Source organism: Somniosus microcephalus, chromosome 5 (assembly GCF_052327205.1).
Source record: "Somniosus microcephalus isolate GS21.2 chromosome 5, FLI_Smic_1.0, whole genome shotgun sequence".
Classification (NCBI taxonomy): domain Eukaryota; kingdom Metazoa; phylum Chordata; class Chondrichthyes; order Squaliformes; family Somniosidae; genus Somniosus; species Somniosus microcephalus.
In genome coordinates, this window is record NC_140991.1 from 131184182 (window position 1) to 131205003 (window position 20822).

Below are 20822 nucleotides of genomic sequence, written 5' to 3' on the forward strand. Positions count from 1 at the left end.
TATGACCCCTATTGCCCACTGAACTATAACCCAGCTTAGGATGCCACTATCAGGATAGGAGTGATATGAAAAATGGACGATACATTTCTGAAAAAAAGGTAGAAATGTATCAGTTTTTTTAAGGAAGTGAAAGAAAGACTTGCATTTATAAAGTGGCTTATCATCTCTCAAATGTCTTAAAACATTTTGCATACAATGCATTACTTTGAAATATGGTCATGGTTTTATGCATGCAAACGTGCAGACACTTTGTCAACTGCACAATTCCACAAATGAGGTTAATGACCAGTTCATCTATTTTATTATTGTATTCGTTATGGAAGAATGTTGGCCATGAAACGGTGAGAACTCCCTGCTCTTCTTCAAATAACTCCATGGAATCTTTAACATCCAGCTGAGCAGGCAGAAGGAACCTTGGTTTAAAGTCTCATTGAAAGGCAGCACCTCAAACAGTGCAACACTCCCTAAAACTGTATTCAACCATTAGCTTATTAGTCCCAAAACTGAGACTCTGCTCCCAATGTAGAGTGGAAAATCAGCAATGCCATGAATTGGGCATGCTGACTTCCACACCGGATTCTCTGATCTGCATGCCTGTCAAGCAAGATTCGCACTGGGAATCTCAATTTCAGAGTAAGTATGTGAGGCTCAAACCCATAGCCTCTGACCAGAGCCAACAGTGGGCAAAGCTAACACAATAACAATAGAGTGGCAATTTTACAAATCCAATACATCCTAATAAAAGTTATTTTTAAAAAGGAAAAGCAGAGTCCATCTACCCTATTCTTCATAATCAAAAATTATGGCACTATGCCATTAAATTCAGTATACTGTGCCTACAAATCACAACTCTACTTTTTCCCCTAATTTCTCCCCTTCTCTAGGTCTGTTCACCACGTGCACCAAGCCCCAAAGAGAGGGTTGGGAAGGGAACCAGCTCCAAGACCTTTGCTAATGTCATTTTCTAATTGGCTTCTAGGAGGTGAGTAACTGCATCGTGACCCAAGATCTAATTTTCTCTGCCTTTCTGCAGGACTGCGTAGCTGATGACAGAAGAAAAGAAAGAATTTTGCATTTATCTAGCACCTTTCATGACCTAAGGATGTGCCAAAGTGCTTTATAGCCAATTAAGTACTTTTATTTTTAAGTGCAGTCACTGTTATAATGTAGGAAATGCGACAGTCAATCTGCACACAGCAAGGTCCCACAAACAGCGAGGAGCTAAATGGCCAGATAATGAGGCGATTTTCAACAGCTCCTTTAGGTACTAAAGAGCCTCTGAGGTGGTCAAGATGGGGTCTTGAGCCGAAACGCCGGTTTAGCCCACATTTAGCGCAAGATGCCATCTTGGTAAAAGGGTTGAAGCGCGCACTAGGGACAGGATGGGGAGGGAGACTCCTTCCCCCTGCAAGTACAGGACATTCCTCCTCCTCTGTACCTTCTCCACCAGGACCTCTAGTGCTGCATCTGAGAACCTGTGTGTCCTCACCCTCGGACCCTGAGCCACCCTGAAACCTGCCGCTGTGCGTCACCCAGCGCACACACCTTCAGTGGAAGTGGGAGCGTGGAGCCCACATATACTGCTCCATGAAAATTGCTCATCAGCGCTTGAGTGCAAAACCTGCAGGTGTCTGTTTTAGCACTTCCAGGCAAGTTCAAATTATGGTAATCAGCAATTAGGACCAAAATTACATGCTAAAACCAGGCGTGTCTTATTAGCACAGCACCCATTTAGTGCCTGTTTTCACCCTTTCACCAAAATAACCCCCAATCTGTATTAGTGATGTTGGTAAAAGTCACCACCTGATGAATAGGCTGCATCCTACCCTTCTGCAGCACGACATTTTATGGTCCAATAGCCCGCACCACATACGCAAAGTTTTAACTCTGGCGGAAACTCCAAAATTATACCAGCAGAAGGACTTACTGAAATATCAAGTTCTAAGAGTAGTGCGGTTTTCACTGCGTCCTCTCGGGTTAGAGAAATTGCTTTAGCCACTGGTACCTGAAACACAGTGAAGTTTGGTGCCAGGGAGAAACATTCTTGTGAAGAAACCTGAGGATTAAACAGTGGGGGGAAAAGGATTTAGAAAGAGCACATATATCTACCAACTTCAGAACACTTACAGCTCTAAATGCATATAATTACAGGCACATTTTTGCTTAGCTTTCCACTCCTCTTCTTCACCCTTCCTCCAACTACTCCTACTCCTACCAATTACTATTCAGGATGATGCCCATCCTTGCCACAATCTCAAACGTAGGGCTACCAGGAGATATTGACAACGTGGTAGAAGTTAAGTTTGGCACGTTACAGGACTCAGTAGCAAGATAGTCCTACAGCGCACAATTTTCTTCTTGCCGCGCAGGGAATAGCATCACCCTGTATTCTAAGCCCCTCATGAAACAGAATTCAAGAACAAATCTCAAGCGTGAAGGTCAGCCTTGTGGTTGCTAGATCTCCATGGTTCAGGGAATGTAGCTTTCTTATGACCATGAAACATCAAAGAATTTGCTATGGTACAAGAACATCTAACTACTGAGTATTATTATACCATTAAACCGACAGCTTATAGAATTGAGCTTTTGGATAGAATCCAGGTCTTGAAAATACTGATAATGTAAACATGTCCATTTTTTGTATTAAACAATGATCTGAGCTAGAGGGTAGGTGTACAGAATAAATAACCAAAGCAAAAGCAGAACTAGAGAGATTAATATCCTCTTCCCAATCAGAGTAATGGATCTGTAGAACAAACACCGATAAAAACAATTAATGTTAAGTCAATTAACTCCTTTGTAAAGAACTAACTGAATATTTAGTTAGCTGAAAGTCATAAAGATAAGTACAGAAAAGAGTGATCAAAAATTATTAGACTGATTACATTACTAACTTTGTGTTAATATGCATCTAGAACTATCTTGCATGAATAGTGTAATTTGAGAGTCGAATCAACAGGGCAAGAGATGGAGGTAGTCTTGCATTGCCTGGGCTTCACAGCGCTCTAGTTGGTTCTCTCAAATAGTAAAAATGAATTGACATATAGTCACCAGTAAGTGAAGCCTAATTGTACAAGAACAACATGGGAGTTGGCTGTGTAAGATGGGTGTGCCATACTACATCACACGGTGCAGGTACCAGTATGAGACCAGTACATTTTTTATTAATTCATGGGATGTGGACGTCGCTGGCAAGACCAGCATTTATTGCCCATCCTTAATTGCCTTTGAGAAGGTGGTGGTGAGCCGCCTTCTTGAACCGCTGCAGTCCGTGTGGTGAAGGTACTCCCACAGTGCTGTTACGGAGGGAGTTCCAGGATTTTGACCCAGCGACGATGAAGGAACGGCACTATACTTCCAAGTCAGGATGGTGTGTGAGTTGGAAAGGAACTTGGAGGTGGTGGTGTTCCCATGCGCCTGCTGTCTTTGTCCTTCTAGGTGGTAGAGTTTGCAGGTTTTCGGGGTGCTGTTGATGACGCCTTGGCGTGTTGCTGCAGTGCATCTTGTAGATGGTACACACTGCAGCCACGGTATGCCGGTGGTGGAGGGAGTGAATGTTTAAGGTGGTAGATGGGGTGCCAATCAAGCGGGCTGCTTTGTCATGGATGGTGTCGAGCTTCTTGAGTGTTGTTGGAGCTGCACTTATCCAGGCAAGTGGAGAGTATTCCATCACACTCCTTACTTGTGCTTTGTAGATGGTGGAAAGGCTTTGGGGAGTCAGGTCAGTCAGTCTCTCGGCGCAGAATACCCAGCCTCTGACCGCTCTTGCAGCCACGGTATTTATGTGGCTAGACAAGTTAAGTCTCTGGTCAATGGTGACCCCCCAGAATGTTGATGGAGAATAATGCGCCCTTTACCCAAGATCCTGTGTGCCTGGAACATGGAAATTATACTGGGGCAATGCAGCTGATCAGTATTGAGTGTAGACTATATTGTTACTTTGATATCTTTTTTGAGTTTAGAAACAAATTTCACATGGCTTTATCAACTTGGAAATGTTACCTGTTACCTAGAAACATATAAATGCATGGAACTTAAAAAGATCCCCTTCATCCATCTTTTTCGTCTCAAAATTTGAGAAAAATACCATACTATAGTCCCTGTCTTCTACCCCTCAATCACTTCTTTGTCGAAAAGGTATCCATCTGTCTTGAATCTGTCGACAATATATTGCTATGATTAGCCAACAACTCCATTATCGTTGTATCATGTGTCTACCAGGATGTACCTTGGTCCTTTTTTGTCTAGCAGTTTCTACGTTCCAATATACACCTGCACTGTCCCACTGTCTTTTCCGCATATTCACCATTCTCTCAATGAAGTAATTCAATCTCAACGGTCTCTTCTAATTCCCTCATGAGCTTTAGTTCATGCCCCAAGATCACCTTTCCTCTTCTGATTAGAGAGGTTGTGATTATTATGTCAAACAACTTATTTTGGTTCAGTCTGCATACCCCTTAAAATCTTTAAACCCACAAAATCTTTAAACCCACACACCACACACCCCCACGCCTCAATGCAAACACAAACTAAGCGAAAGCTGCTCGTGTTAATTACTCAGATGGCAGTGAAAGAGAAAACCCAATGAGAGAAAGAAAATGAAAGGGGAGATTGTTTAATCTGGGAAAAGAACAAGTGATTGGATTGAAAAAAATATTTTAAAAAACAGGAGCTGGACTTTGGGGAAATAAAAACTAAACGACAGATAAAAGACGGGCGTGTTTTTTTTCCCTCATGAAGATAAATTCTGAGACAACATTCAGATTCTTGAAACAAAAAAGATGTCAGCAGCAACAAACGATGAAAGTTGTGATCAAAGATCGCTGAACACAGATTAAAATTTTGGAAATGGTCAGCAGAGAACTGAATGAATGAAGGAAGGAGGGAGGGAAAAGTGCACGTTTCCCTCCCAAAGAAAATGATTGATAAAAACAGGCACATGTTAAAAGCAAGTTTTAGAGGGGATACAACTAATCCAACCCTTATCCACTTCAAAAAGCAGAGGTGGGTGGGTTTTGATAAACTAAAATGAAACAGTAAATGTATGGTGGAGGGAAAGGGAAAGGTTTGAGTAATATATCGAAAACAATCGGAACAACTTTGCTGAGGATATTTCTGGTGATAGGACAAAGATCACTGAAGGAAATATAGCAGTTTGGTTAAGTTTTTTTTAAAAAGACACTTCCTGTAGCTGGTGAGAGACAAAGTCACAGTGTAACTGATTCTGGGACTCGTAGATAGGACTTTCCATTTACAAATGAGGATTTATAATCCTGTAATTATTTTTGGCAGACCACTTGAAACCTTTTCGCAGACCCCTAGTGAGCCGCGGACTCCTGGTTGAGAACTCCTGCCCTATGCCTTGGTTTCTCTAATGCAAACATTTCCAGTTACCTTAGTTTCTCCTCATAGCTCAAGTACCAAATACCTGGAATGTGTTTAGTTGCCCTTCTCTGTTCCTTCTCCAAAGCCAGGATGGCCCACACTGTGGTGCAGTGACTGCAACAGCAGATAATAAACTAGAGCTCTGTATAAGCTCATTAACCTCCGCCCTTTATGCTAGCAATCTCAAAATCCTGCTTGACTTTTAAATGCTGAGCCACTGCTTTCATCAGTACCCTTCGACCCCTCTCCAGTATTCTGTTCTGAAGTCTACTACCATTCATCTTGTATCCCAAATGCATTCCCTTTCGATAATCTTTTCACCTTACATTTGCCTATATTGAACATCCACCATTTGTGGGCCCCATCCCCCAATATGTCCAGGCATGTCTGTATTTGGTCCCAGTAGTTTCCTGTTATTTGCATTTCTGACAACTTTGCATCATCAGCAAGCTGAAGACAGCTTTGTTGCTGTTCCCACCTCACTATCATTTCCATACAATATAAAATAATAATGGCCCTAGCACAGGTCTCTTAGCAACAGGAGTAGGCCATTCAGCCCTGTTATGTATTATGTGTTCTCCTCCCACCTGCGGCGGCGCTGTCACAGCAGATAAATGGTTGGGTTTGTTCTCTTGGTTGGGTTTGTTCTCTTTTGTTCTGTACTTTCTCCAGAACTTTCCTTTTGAATAAAGCAGCAGCATGTTTGCAATCTCGGGGTTCTGAGCACTAATTGTGTTTATGTATAACGGCACAGGTACAGACACAGTAAGCCCCTCAACCTTGCTCTGCTTTTCAATCAGATCATGGCTGATCTGTACCTCAACTCCATTTCCTTTGCAACCTTTACCCAACAAAAATCTACCAATCTCCATCTTGAAAGCTCCAATTAACCCAGGATCTACCGACTTTTGGGGGAGAGAATTCCAGATTTATACTACCCTTTGGGTAGAAAAAGTGTTCACTGATTTCCCTCCTAAATGGCCAAGCTCGAATTTTAAAATGATGTCCCCTCATTCTTCATCCCCCACCAGGGGAAATAGTTACTCTGTATCTACTCTAGCGAATGTTTTTAACATTTTAAACCTTGATCAGAGCACTCTTCAATTTTCTATCCTCAAAGGCAGACAGCTAAACAGCCAAGCAGCAGCAACAACTTCTATTTGTATAGCGCCTTTAACATAGATAAACGTCCCAAGGCGCTTCACAGGAGCGTTATTTAAAAAATGACACCGAGCCACATAAGGAGAAATTAGGGCTAATGACCAAAAGCTTGGTCAAAGAGGTAGATTTTAAGGAGCGTCTTAAAGGAGGAAAGAGAAGTAAAGAGGCAGACAGGTTTAGGGAGGGATTTCCGGAGCTTAGGGCCATGGCAGCTGAAGGCACAGCCACCAATGGTTGAGCGATTAAAATCAGGGAGCTCAGGAAGCCAGAATTAGACTACCGCGGATATTTTGGGGGGTTGCGGGGCTGGAGGAGATTACAGAGATAGTGAGGGGTGAGGCCATAAAGGGATTTGAAAACAAGGATGAGAATTTAAAAATCGAAGCGTTGCTTAAACGGGAGCCAAAGTAGGTCAGTGAGCACAGGGGTAATGGGTGGACAGGACTTGGTGTGAGTTAGGACATGGGCAGAGTTTTGGATGACCTCAAGTTTATGTAGGTTAGAATGTGGGAGGCCAGCCAGGAGTGCATTGGAATAGCCAAGTCTAGAGGTAACAAAGGCATGGATGAGAGTTTCAGCAGATGAGCTGAGGCAGGGGCGGAGTTATGGAGGTGGAAATAGGCAGTCTTAATTATGGCACGGATATGTGGTCGGATACTCATTTCAGGTTGCGAACAGTGTGGTTCAGCCTCAGACAGATGCTAGGGTGAGGGATAGAGTCGGTGGCTAGGGAATGGAGTTTGTGGCGGGAACCGAAGACAATGGCTTCGGTCTTCCCAATATTTAGTTGGAGGAAATTTCTGCTCATCCAGAACTGGATGTCGGACAAGCAGTCTGACAATTTAGAGACAGTGGAGGGGTCGAGAGAAGTGGTGGTGAGGTACTGCTGGGTGTCATCAGTGTACATGTGGAAACTGATGCTGTGCTTTCGGATGGTGTCGGCGAGTGGCAGCATCAATGAGAAATAGGAGGGGGCCAAGGATGGATCCTTGGGGGACACCAGAGGTAATGATGCGGGAACGGGAAGAGAAGCCATTGCAGGTGATTCTCTGGCTACAATTAGATAGATAAGAATGGAACCAGGCGAGTGCAGTCCCACCCAGCTGGACGACGGTGGAGAGGTGTTGGAGAAGGATGGAGTGGTCAATCCTGTCAAAGGCTGCAGACAGACCAAGAAGGACAAGGAGGGATAGCTTACCTCTGTCACAGTCACATAGGATGTCATTTGTGACTTGCTAAGAGCCATTTCGGTACTGTGGCAAGGGCAGAAACCCAATTGGAAGGATTCAAACATGGAGTTCCGGGAAAGATGGGCATGGATTTGGGAGGCGACAACACGTTCAAGGACTTGAGAGGAAAGGGAGTTGGAGATAGGGCGGTAGTTTGCAAGGTTGGAGGGTTCAAGGGTTGTTTTTTGAGGAAAGGAGCGATGACAGCAGATTTGAAGAGAGGCGGACAGTACCCAAGGAGAGCGAACTGTTAACAATATGAGCTAACATGGGAGCCTGAAGAGGAAGTTGGGTGGTCAGCAGTTTAGTGGGAATTGGTTCAAGGAATCAGGAAGTGGGTTTCATGGACAAGGTGAGCTTGGAGCGGGCATGAGGGATAATAGGAGAGAAACTGGAGAAAGATGCTAGTTTAGGGCTAGGTCAGGGGGGAACTCAGAGGAAGTTTGGCCCAGTGGGCTAGGGGAAGGAAGGGAAGTGGCAGAGGCAGCTGATCGAATGGTTTCAATCTTAGTGACAAAAAAGACCATGAGCTCCCCGCACTTGTTGTTGGAGGTGAGGGTGAAGGAGACAGGAGAGATGGGTTTAAGAAGACAGTTTGCAGTAGAGAAAAGAAGCCGGGGGTTATCTTTGCATTCCACAATGATCCTGGAATAGTGAGCAGTTTTGGCAGACGAGAGCAGGACCCGCTCGCGCTTTATGTGGGCCAGCCAGATCTGGCGGTGAATGGCCAGATCAAGCAGCTAAATTTATAACTTCCTCTGATTGAGCCAAATTTTCACGTGCTCTAGATGCTCCACCCATTCAGGACTCTATCATCCTTTTCTGGAAATTCCACCTCTGTATTGAGAAGATGGTTTCCTCTAAGAGAAGGATGAACCATCCGTGGCTAACTAAGGAAGTAAAGGAAGGTATCAAATTGAAAACAAAAGCATGCAATGTTGCGAAGAATAGTGGAAGGCCAGAGGATTGGGAAATTTTTTTAAACCAGCAAAGGACGACTAAAAAAATGATAAAGAGAGAGAAGAAAGCTTATGAGAGTAAGCTAGCAAGAAATATAAAAAGACAGTAAGAGCTTCTACAGGTATATAAAAAGAGAGTAGCTAAAGTAAATGTTGGTCCCTTAGAGGATGAGCCTAGGGAATTAATAATGGGAAACAGGGAAATGGCGGAGATACTGAACAAATATTTTGTATCGGTCTTCACGGTAGAAGACACTAAAAGCATCCCAATAATGGATAATCAAGGGGCTATTGGGGTGGGGGGTGGGAACTTAAAACAATCACTATCACTAGAAAGTACTTGGCAAACTAATGGGACTAAAGGTGGACAAGTCCCCTGAACCTGATGGCCTGCATCCTAGAGTCTTAAAAAAGGTGGCTGCAGAGATAGTGGATGCACTGGTTGTAATCTACCAAAATTCCGTGGATTCTGGGGAGGTCCCAGCGGACTGGAAAACCGCAAATGTAATGCCCCTATTTAAGAAAGGAGGGAGACAGAAAGCAGGCAACTATCAACCAGTTAGCCTAACATCTGTCATTGGGAAAAGGAGTCCATCATTAAGGAAGTGGTAGCAGGACATTTAGAAAATCATAATAGTCAAGTAGAATCAGCATTGTTTTATGAAAGGGAAATCATGTTTGACAAATTTGCTGGAGTTCTTTGAGGATGTAACGAGCAGGGCGGATAAAGGGGAACCAGTAGATGTTGTGTATTTGGATTTCTAGAAGGCATTCGATAAGATGCCACATAAAAGGTTACTACAAGGATAAGAGCTCACGGGGTTGGGGGTGATATATTAACATCGATAGAGGATTGGCTAACTAACAGAAAACAGAGAGTTGGGATAAATGGGTCATTTTCAGGTTGGGGTGCCACAGGGATCAGTGCTGGGGCCTCAACTATTTACAATCTATATTAATGACTTGGATGAAGGGACTGAGTGTAATGTAGCCAAATTTGCTGATGATACAAAGATAGATGGGAAAGCAAATTGTGTGGAGGACACAAAGAATCTCCAAAGGGATATAGATAGGCTAAGTGAGTGGGCAAAAATCTGGCAGATGAAGTTTAATGTGGGAAAATGCGAGGTTATCCACTCTGGTAGGAAAAATAAAAAAGCAAATTATTATTTAAATGGGGAGAGATTACAAAATGCTGAGGTACAGAGGGATCTGGGGGTTCTTGTACATGAATCACAAAAAGTTAGCATGCAGGTACAGCAAGTAATTAGGAAGGCAAATGGAGTGTTGGCCTTTATTGCAAAGGGAATGGAGTATAAAAGTAGGGAAGTCCTGTTACAACTGTACTGTTGGTGAGACCACACCTGGAGTACTGCGTACAGTTTTGGTCTCCTTATTTAAGGAAGGATATACTTGCATTGGAGGCAGTTCAGAGAAGGTTCACGAGGTTGGTTCTGGAGATGAAGGGGTTGTCTTATGAAGAAAGGTTGAGCAGGTTGAGCCTATATTCATTGGAGTTTAAAAGAATGAGAGGGGATCTTATTGAAACATATAAGGTTCTGAAGGAGCTTGACAAGGTAGATGCAGAGAGGATGTTTCCCATCGTGGGGTAATCTAGAACTAGGGGGCATATTTCAGAATAAGGGGGCACCCATTTAAATCGGAAATGAGGAGGAATTTCTTCTCTCAGAGGGTCGTGAATCTTTGGAATTCTCTTCCCCAGAGAGCTGTGGAGGCTGGGTCATTGAATATATTTAAGGTGGAGATAGACAGATTTTTGAAATGTAAGGGAGTCAAGGGTTATGGGGAGTTGAGGCCAAGATCAGATCAGCCATGATCTTATTGAATGGCGGAGCAGGCTCAAGGGGCCAAAAACCTACTCCTGTGTCTTATGTTCTTATGTAAATACTAACACAAACACGCTGTTTAGGATATCTGCCACTCGTTCGTCATTTGATATTTTGTCACTCTCAGGAGCTTGCAGCAGTCCTGAACATTTCCTGATCACCTGTTTGCTATGAATATTTTTATAAAGACCATTCATACTATGCTTTTGATTCCTTGCAATTGTAACCTGGTTTTCTATCTTAGCTCTCTGATCAATTTTTTATCCTAATTCTTATATTCATCTCTGTCCACTGATCTACCTGAAGATTTATACTTTAATGAAAGTTCTCTTTTCCTCGTTTTATTTAACTTGTTCCTACATCAGGCTTTCTCCCTTTGTTACACTCCCCCACCTCCTAGTGCAATATGATTAATTTGTCTTCTCTGTAGTGTATTCTTGAAAGTATTCCATTTATTCTGTATACTTCTACTGCCATGTTCCAGTCTAGTCCTCTTAATTGCCTTCTCACCCCCTCATAACCTGTCCTCGTAAAGTGGTATTCCTCCCCTTCTTCGATGTAAGCCTAAACTTAAATTCAACCACATTATCCCTCTCGCAATGCTGATCCCATCTTTATTATTTATTTATTGGTCCATCCGATTATATTCTATTGTTTCTTGTAGTGGTTTGTTACAACTGATTGGCTTGCTCGGCCATTTCAGAGGTGGCTTGCTCAGCCATTTCAGAGGGCAGTTAAGAGTCAACCACATTGCTGTGGGTCTGGAGTCACATGTAGGCTAAAGGACAGGTTTTTACAACAATCCAATAGTTTCATTGTCACCACTACCGATACTAGCTTTTTATTCCAGATTTTTATTTAATTCACTGAATTTAAAATTCCCCAGCTGTCGTGGTGGGAATTTGAACTCACATCTCCAGATCATTAGTCCAGGCCTCTGGATTACTAGTCCAGTAATACAACCACTATGCTACCATTCCCACTATCTACCATATCTTGGTTGTTCCACAGTATCAGGTCCAGTATTGGCCCTCCTGTGTGGGTTCTTTAACAATTTGAGACATATAGCAGTTCAAGATTATGCCCAGAAATATATTTTCTCAACTTTTACCTCCCAATTTAGCCACGGTAATTTGAAGTTGTCCATTTAACAAGTTTGATCACTATTTGAATATAAAGTTCCAAGTCTCTGGGACAATTTTTTTTTTTTTTTTTAATTCGTTCTGGGATGTGGATGTCGCTGGCAAGGCCAGCATTTATTGCCCTCGAGAAGGTGGTGGTGAGTCGCTTTCTTGAACCGCTGCAGTCCGTGTGGTGAAGGTACTCCCACAGTGCTGTTAGGTAGGGAGTTCCAGGATTTTGACTCAGCGACGATGAAGAAACAACAATATATTTCCAAGTCAGAATGGTGTGTTAATTGGAGGGGTACTCGCAGATGATGGTGTTCCCATGCGCCTGCTACCCTTGTCCTTCTAGGTGATAGAGGTCGCAGGTTTGGGAGGTGCTGCCGAAGAAGCCTTGGCGAGTTGCTGCAGTGCATCTTGTACATGGTACACACTGCAGCCATGGTGTGCTGGTGGAGGGAGTGAATGTTTAAGCTGGTGGATAGGGTGCCAATCAAGCGGGCTGCTTTGTCCTGGATGGTGTCGAGCTTCTTAAGTGTTGTTGGAGCTGCACTCACCCGGGCAAGTGGAGAGTATTCCATCACACTCCTGACTTGTGCCTTGTAGATGGTGGAAAGGCTTTGGGGACACTTGCCACAGAATGCCTAGCCTCTGACCTGCTCTTGCTGCCACAGTATTCATGTGGCTGGTCCAGTTAAGTTTCTGGTCAATGGTGACCCCCAGGATGTGATGGTGGGGGATTTGGTGATGGTAATGCCGTTGAATGTCTAAGGGCAGTGGTTAGACGCTCGCTTGTTGGAGATAGTTATTGCCTGGTAATTGTGTGGCACAAACGTTACTTGCCACTTATCAGCCCAAGCCTGAATGTCATCCAGGTCTTGCTGCATGCAGGCATGGACTGTTTCATTATCTGAGGAGTTGCGAATAGAACTGAACACTGTGCAATCAGCCAACGTCCTCACTTCTGACCTTATGCCAGAGGGAAGGTCATTGATGAAGCTGCTGAAGATGTTTGGGCATAGGACATTGCCCTGAAGAACTCCTGCAACGATGTCCTGGGGCTGAGATGATTGACCTCCAACCACAACCATCTTCCTTTGTGCTAGGTATGACTCCAGCCAGTAGAGAACTTCCCACCTCCACTTCCCATTGACTTCAGTTTTACTAGGGCTCCTTGATGCCACACTCAGTCAAATGCTGCCTTGATGTCAAGGGCAGTCACTCTCACCTCACCGCTGGAATTCAGCTCTTTTGTCCATGTTTGGACCAAGGCTGTAATGAGGTCGGGAGCAGAGTGGTCCTGGCGGACATCGGTGAGCAGGTTATTGGTGAGTAAGTGCCACTTGATAGCACTGTCGACACCTTCCATCACTTTGCTGATGATTGAGTAGACTGTTAGGACAGTAATTGGCCGGATTGGATTTGTCCTGCTTTTTGTGGACAGGACATACCTGGGCAGTTTTCCACATTGTCGAGTAGATGCCAGTGTTGTGGCTGTACTGGAACAGCTTGGCTAGAGGCACAGCTAGTTCTGGAGCACAAGTCTTCAGCACAACATCCGGGATGTTGTCTGGGCCCATAGCCTTTGCTGTATCCAGTGCGCTCAGCCGTTTCTTGATATCATGTGGAGTGAATTGAAATGGCTAAAGACTGGCTTCTGTGATGGTGGGGACCTCAGGAGGAGGCCGATATGGATCACCCACTCGGCACTTCTGGCTGAAGATGGTTGCAAACGCTTTAGCCTCGTCTTTTGCACTCACGTGCTGGGCTCCACCATCATTGAGGATGGGATGAGCCTCCTCCTCCAGTTAGTTGTTTAATTGTCCACCACCATTCACGACTGGATGTGGCAGGACTGCAGAGCTGCTTCCACTGGTTGGTTGTGGGATCACTGAGCCCCGTCTATAGCGAGCTGCTTCCACTGTTTAGCAGGCACGTCATAACATATGCATTTTGGGGATAGTGCAGGAAGTTGGAGTTGAGATCAAAGATTAGCCATGATCTCACTGAATGGCAGAGCAGGCTCGAAAGGCCAAATGACCGACTCCAGTTCCTATTTCTTATGTTCTTATGTAGTCCTGTGTTGCAGCTTCCCCAGGTTGGCACCTCATTTTTAGGTACGCCTGCTGCTGCTCCTGGCATGCTCTTCTGCATGCCTCATGGAACCAGGGTTGGTCCCCTGGCTTGATGGTAATGGTAGAGTGAGGGATATGCCGGGCTATGAGGTTACAGATTGTGGTGGAATACAATTCTGCTGCTGCTGATGGCCCACAGCGCCTCATGGATGCTCAGTTTTAAGTGGCTAGATCTGTTCTGTATCTATCCCATTTAGCACGGTGGTAGTGCCACACAACAGGATGGAGGGTGTCCTCAGTGTGAAGGCGGGACTTCGTCTCCACAAAGACTGTGCAGTGGTCATGGACAGATGCATCTGCGACAGGTAGATTGGCGAGGACGAGGTCAAGTATGTTTTGCCCTCGTGTTGGTTCTCTCACCACCTGCCGCAGGCCCAGTCTGGTAGCTATGTCCTTCAGGACTCGGCCAGCACCGAGCCACTCTTGGTGATGGACATTGAAGTCTGTGCCCTTGCTACCCTCCGTGCCTCTCCCAAGTGGTGTTCAACTTCATCAGCTGAGGGAGGGTGGTAATCAGCAGGAGGTTTCCTTGCTGAAGCCATGAGACTTCAGGGGTCCGGAGTCAATGTTGAGGACTCCCAGGGCTACTCCCTCCTGGCTGTCTACCATTGTGCCGCCACCTCTGGTGGTCTGGACATACCCAGGGATGGTGATGGAGGAGTCTGGGACGTTGTCTGAAAGGTATGATTCTGTGAGTATGACTATATCAGGCTGTTGGCACAAGTCCCAAGATGTTCGTGAGGAGGACTGGGTCAACCGGGCTGGGTGTGCCGTTGCCGTGTCCATCGCCGGTGCCAAGGGCGATGCCGGGTGGTCCGTCCAGTTTTATTCTTATTATTGTTTTTCGGAGCGGTTTGTTACAACTGTGTGGCTTGCTAGGCCATTTCAGAGAGCTGTTAAGAGTCAACCACATTGCTGTGGGTCTGGTATCACATATAGGCCAGACCAGGTAAGGAGGGCAGATTTCCTTCCCTAAAGGACAGTAGTGGTGGGTTTTTACGACTACCAATAGTTTCATGATCACCATCACTGACACTAGCTTTTTATTCCAGGTTTATTTAATTAACTGAATTTAAATTCCCCAGATGGTGAGATTTGAACTCCCGTCTCTGGATTACTCGTCCAGAAACATCAACACTATGCTACTGTTCCCTTTAGCTGCTGTATGTACATTCACGTTTACACCCTACCCAGATTTCTCTCTCCTTTGTATTCTCCTTCAAATGAAATGTTCCTTCACCCTAGTTTCTTTTTTCTATCCCTGGGGAGCAAATTATATCCCTCTAAATTCACCTCTCCAATCTGCTTTATTATTTAGTCAAATCTCCATCACACCAATAACATTATACTTACTTTCCTTCCATAACTCTAGATCCTGATTTTATTTTGAAGACTCCTGCTGTTTGTGTACATCTGGCATCCATTACCCTATTTTTTATTCTGTCATTACTTCCCTGTGTGGTTGTATCTTTGCACTCCCTTCACTTTCATGTTGACTGAACGTGTTGATATTAATTATTCCTACATGGTTTTATAACATCTGCTTTCCCTCTTTTCAAGTTCCAGTGTTCATTTTCCCTTACTTTTCGGCTATTCTGTTTACACCTTCGTCAAGGAGTTCTATGGGTTATGGAAAGTTTGTACCTTTTGGTACATATTCGGAAGGAGCAGGTTTGACGAGCTGAATTGTCGTTTTTAGTGCTCTTTGTATATGCATTCAACAGCAGCCCCTGTACAGTTTCTCCAATGCACGTGTAGGATGCTAAGAGGAAGGAATGTATTTAGAGTTGGGTGTCCTTACCTGTGTGCTTTTCTGAAACTCCACCTTTAAATACTCTACTGGCAGAGATGGGATATTCAGAGCAGTTTCTGACAGTGGTTTTTCAGATTGCACCCAGGTTGGCACTAGACAACGTTCCTTTGGCTCTGCTACTATCAGATTCTGTTCCGTACTCTCAGATGAAATAACTGAATCTTCAGCCACTGTTGGTACATTTGCTTCTAACCTCAATAATTCAAATTCCACCAACACATCAGGATTTTGGAAATCAAGTTTGTTGGCTTTTGAACCATCATTTGTATCTAACATTTTCTCTACATCACCATCCATTGCTTCTTCTTTCTTCAGACACACACCCTCCAAGGCATCCCAAAGACCTTCAATCCAAGGTTCAGCTACTAATTCTAATCTAAAAGCAAATAAAATGAATGAAGTTGTTTGAAAAAAAACTATGAAATTTATATTGAAACTTACAAAACCACCCAGTCAAAGGAGATAGTAATTTTCCTTGCGAACAAATAGGGACTGACTAGGACTGAGCTGCTGTAATATATTTTAAAAAGTAACCAATCTTGGGGGGGGGGCGGGGGGGAAGCTTAAATCATTACAGATAATACCAACCAAAACACTGAAAATAAACATAACCATACTGCAAATGTTATCACTTGGCTCAGTTAACACAATCTGCTTGCAATTTTAAGTCTATTACTAATGCAAAAATGCAAATACTTAAATTGGAAATAAATTTTCTGTATTTAAACCTTTTTATGCTGCTTTTTCTTCACACATAGTAACTTTATATGTCCATGCTGCCAGGTAGGAAGCTTACCGATCAGCAGTACATATTAGAAATTTAGGCAAATGCTGCCCACGTTTTTCTAACTTGTCAGACTGCTTGTCTGACATCCATTACTGGATGAGCAGAAATTTCCTACAGCTAAATATCGGGGAGACTGAAGCCATTGTCTTCAGTCCCCGCCACAAACTCCGTTGCCTGCCACTCCATCCCTCACCCTAGCATCTGTCTGAGGCTGAACCACTGTTCGCAACCTTGGTGTCTTATTTGACCCTGAAATGAGCTTCCGGCCACATATCCACGCCATCACTAAGACTGCCTACTTCCACCTCCGTAACATCGCCCGACTCCACCCGTGCCTCAGCTCATCTGCTGCTGAAACCCTCATTCATGCCTTTGTTACCTCTAGACTTGACTATTCCAACACACTCCTGGCTGGCCTCCCACATTCTACCCTATGTAAACGTGAGGTCATCCAAGAAACTGCTGACTGTATCCTAACTCACAGCAAGTCCCGTTCACCAATCACCCCTGTGCTCGTTGACCTACATTGGCTCCTGGTTAAGCAATGCTTCAATTTTAAAATTCTCATCTTGGTATTCAAATCCCTCCATGGTCTCACTCCTCCCTGTCTCTGTAATCTCCTCCAGCCCCACAACCCTCCGAGATATCTGCGCTCCTCTAATTCTGCCCTCTTGAGCATCCCTGATCATAATCGCTCAACCATTGGTGGCCGTGCCTTCAGCTGCCTAGGCCCTAAGCTTTGGAATTCCTCCCTAAATCTCTCCACCTCTCTGTCCTCCTTTAAGACGCTCCTTAAAACCTACTTTTGACCAAGCTTTTGTTTATCTGCCCTATTATCTCCTTATACATGGCTCAGTGTCAAATTTTGTTTTATAATGCTCCTGTGAAGCGCCTTGGGATGTTTTACTATGTTAAAGGCACTATTTAAATACAAGTTGTTGTACAACGGTCAGAATATCACAGGCAGTGCTTCCCTGAATTTTTGATGTACAGTCAGTGGGTGAGACTCCCCACCAACAGCATGGACCTATAAAATTACTGCCATGTACATTGCTTTCTAGAGCTGAATTACTAGCAGGAAAGTTAATGCTACAAATTTTCTGTTGCTATAAATACTCCACAAGAATAACCAAAAGTTTAATTCGGGTTTTTTTTAGGCTGTAGGTCACAAGATTAGAATCACTGGTTTCATTTTCATCACGATCAGTTTGTGCATTGTGATCAAAAGATCAAATTAGTTAATTCCCTTGACTGAATTAACAGCAATGTCCTGTGATATGAACTAAAGTTTATTTATTTTTTTTGACAATCTTGGAAACTAGTTATGTGTTGGGATATGCAGCATTGTATACTGAGGTACTGGTGCCTCTATTGTCAATTATAAACAATCAAAGTGGTCTGATAGCTGGAAGAAGCTGCAGAGGTGTTAAAGTTTGACACCTAAAATCGGTCAAATGTTGAATTTAAGCTGGACTGAAGATTTCTAGTATATGATCAGACTAAAGACTCTGTTTCATACTTGGCTTCAGATCATGCATTGTGCCAATATAGAACATTTTTTGAGGAGGTGAAGTTTCGTGATTATGTTGTGACTGTTTAATGAATCAACTGAGGCTTTTCACATTCCAATCAAAGAAGCTATTGCAAAGTGCAAAAGTAAGCACCCTCTACGGTCTTTCCTGTTGGATACATATTTATATATTTTCCACTTATGGTATTTGCTTCACATTTCTATCAAAGAAAGACTTGTATTTATATAGCACCTTATCATGCCATCTAGAAATGTTTCAACAACATCAACTTGTATTTATATAGCACCTTTAACGTAGTAAAACATCCCAAGGCGCTGCACAGGTGTATTCTAAGACAAAAAATTTGACACCGAGCCACAAAGAGAAATTAGGGTTTTAAGGAGAGTCTTAAAGAAGAAAAGAGAGATAGTGAGGCGGAGAGGTTTAGGCAGGGAATTCCAGAGCTTATGACCTAGGCAACAGAAGGTGCGGCCACCAAAGGTTGAGCGATTATAATCAGGAATGCTCACGAGGGCAGAATTAGAGGAGTGCAGATATCTCTGGGGGTTGTGGGGCTGGAGGAGATTACAGAGATAGGAAAGGGCGAGGTCATGGAGGGATTTGAAAACAAGGATGAGAATTTTGTAATCGAGGTGCTACTTAACCAGGAGCCAATGTAGGTCAGCGAGCACAGGGGTGATGGGCAAACGGGACTGGGTGCGAGTTAAGACACGGGCAGCCGAGTTTTGGATGACCTCAAGTTTACGTAGAGTGGAATGTGGAAGGCCAGCCAAGAGTGCATTAGAATAGCCAAGTCTAGAGGTAACAAAGGAATGGATGAGGGTTTCAGCAGCGGATGAGCTGAGGCAAGGGCGGAGACTGGCGATATTACGGAGATGGAAGTAGGCGGTCTTTGTTATGCTGTGGCTATGTGGTCGGAAGCTCATTTCAGGGTCAAATATGACACCAAAGGTTGCGAACAGCATGGTTTAGCCTCAGACAGGTGTTAGGGGGAGGGATGGAGTCAGTGGCTAGAGAACGGAGTTTGTGGCGGGGACCGAAAACAATGGCTTTGGTTTTCCCAATATTTAAGTGGAGAAAATTTTTGCTCATCCAGAACTGGATGTCGGACAAGCAGTCTGACAATTTAGACACTGTGGAGGGGTCGAGAGAAGAGGTAGTGAGGTAGAGCTGGGTGTCGTCAGCGTACATGTGGAAACTGACGCTGTGTTTTCGGATGATGTCGCCAAGGGGCGGCATGTAGATGAAAAATAGGAGGCGTCAAAGATAGATCCTTCGGGAATACCAGAGGTAACAATGCGGGAGCGGGAAGAGAAGCCGTTGCAGGTGATTCTCTGGTGCAAAGTGCTTCACACAATGAATTACTTTTTGGAGCCCTATGACTGGTGTTATTTAGGCAAACACAGCAGTCATTTTATGCACAACAAAACTCCCCATTGGGAAATGAGATAAATGACCAATTTATCTGTTTTTGGTGGCTTTGGCTCAGGTAAGATTGTTGGCCAGGACAACTCCTTGGTTTTCCTTAAAACCCTTATCCTGTTCTGACAAAGGGTCATAAGACCTGAAACATTAACCATACTTTGCTTTCACGACAGATGCTACCTGATGTACTGAGTGTTTCCAACATTTTCTGATTGTGTGCCAAGATGCACATCCAGTGATGCTTGTAATATTTTTTGTGCTTAATTTGTCTAGAGTAATATTTGAAGGTACTGTGTCATTGGCATATGTCAAATGGTCCTCCTTAGTCTTGTATCTTCGACATGACTTCTTTCAGTCTATAAATCCTGACATCAAATGAAAATGCAGTCTAAAAACTGTGATGTGACTTCAGTTTGTGATCTTCATCTACGAATACACGGGAAAGGCTTTATGATGAAGAGTGTTTCTGTGGATTTGTGCCGTTGAGACCACAGATTTACTATAAAATCAGTCATTTGAAAAATGTAATTAACTGAGTGACTGGAGCACCGTTTGCTGCAGTTTATCACTATAAATAGTGCCCTACAGTATTAGCCTAACTGCAGTGCTTCTCTATATTCATTATTATTTTTTAAATAAATACTATATATGATAAGCCTGCAGAGGTGTGAATATGTGTGACTGAGGATGTAGTAACAGCCTGTGAATTCCAGTACAAAATTTGCTCAAAATTAGGTTAACTGTTTGACCTAGTCACCTATTGTCCAAAAGGCAGACATTTCCTGTGGGGGGGGGGGGGGGGGGGGGTGCATGTTCTGCTCACAGGAAATGCTCTGAAACCATTGATGAGAAATGGTGCTGCAAGAGGCCAGAATCATAACAGTTCTATAAAATCCCAAAATTCTAACAGTATGTTTCTTTGCAGTTTCTTTCTCCCATTTTCTCTATTCTTCACAGCTCACATGCTTTGCGCTGCTGAGTGACCTGCCTCCAGCCCTGCTCCAGTGCTGCCGCGTTAGTACTAAGTAGCTGTACAAGAGCAGCCCTGAAAGAACAATTATCCCTGATTTCCTCCTACTCTGGGGAAATCGTCACAGCAATTTAACTGAGATTAAAAACAATTTGGCAGAGTGGGAGAAATCAAACCTATACCCATTTTATTGAAATCTTTAAAAAATGGTCAGTCAACTGCGTGTAGTTCATGTCCAGAAGGATTATCAATTTTGATGTAATTTACAAGTTTTACATTATCCTACAAGCTTTATTTATTTTAGTTCAAAAATGTCCAATATGATAATAATGAGATAAATTTCAAAATCTTTTGTTTAAAAATGCACTCTGGCAAACATACCGATTACAGTTTACTGACTGATGTAAATAAGCACCTAAAAAAATTATTTTTGGCAAGTAGGGGGAAGGGAATAA

General features: G+C 43.6%; 1 protein-coding gene across 2 annotated transcripts in view; it reads right to left on the reverse strand.

Annotated features, from left to right (window-relative positions):
* Positions 1 to 20822, reverse strand: part of mtrr (5-methyltetrahydrofolate-homocysteine methyltransferase reductase) — a 173934-nt gene that overhangs the window by 140564 nt on the left and 12548 nt on the right. For both annotated transcript variants that reach the window (XM_085988248.1, XM_085988246.1), the window contains exons 5-6: positions 15642 to 16029; positions 1928 to 2056 (exon numbers count right to left, since the gene is read on the reverse strand). In XM_085988248.1, the coding sequence (XP_085844374.1) occupies positions 1928 to 2056; positions 15642 to 16029 (517 nt within the window). The remainder of the gene's footprint in view (positions 1 to 1927; positions 2057 to 15641; positions 16030 to 20822) is intronic.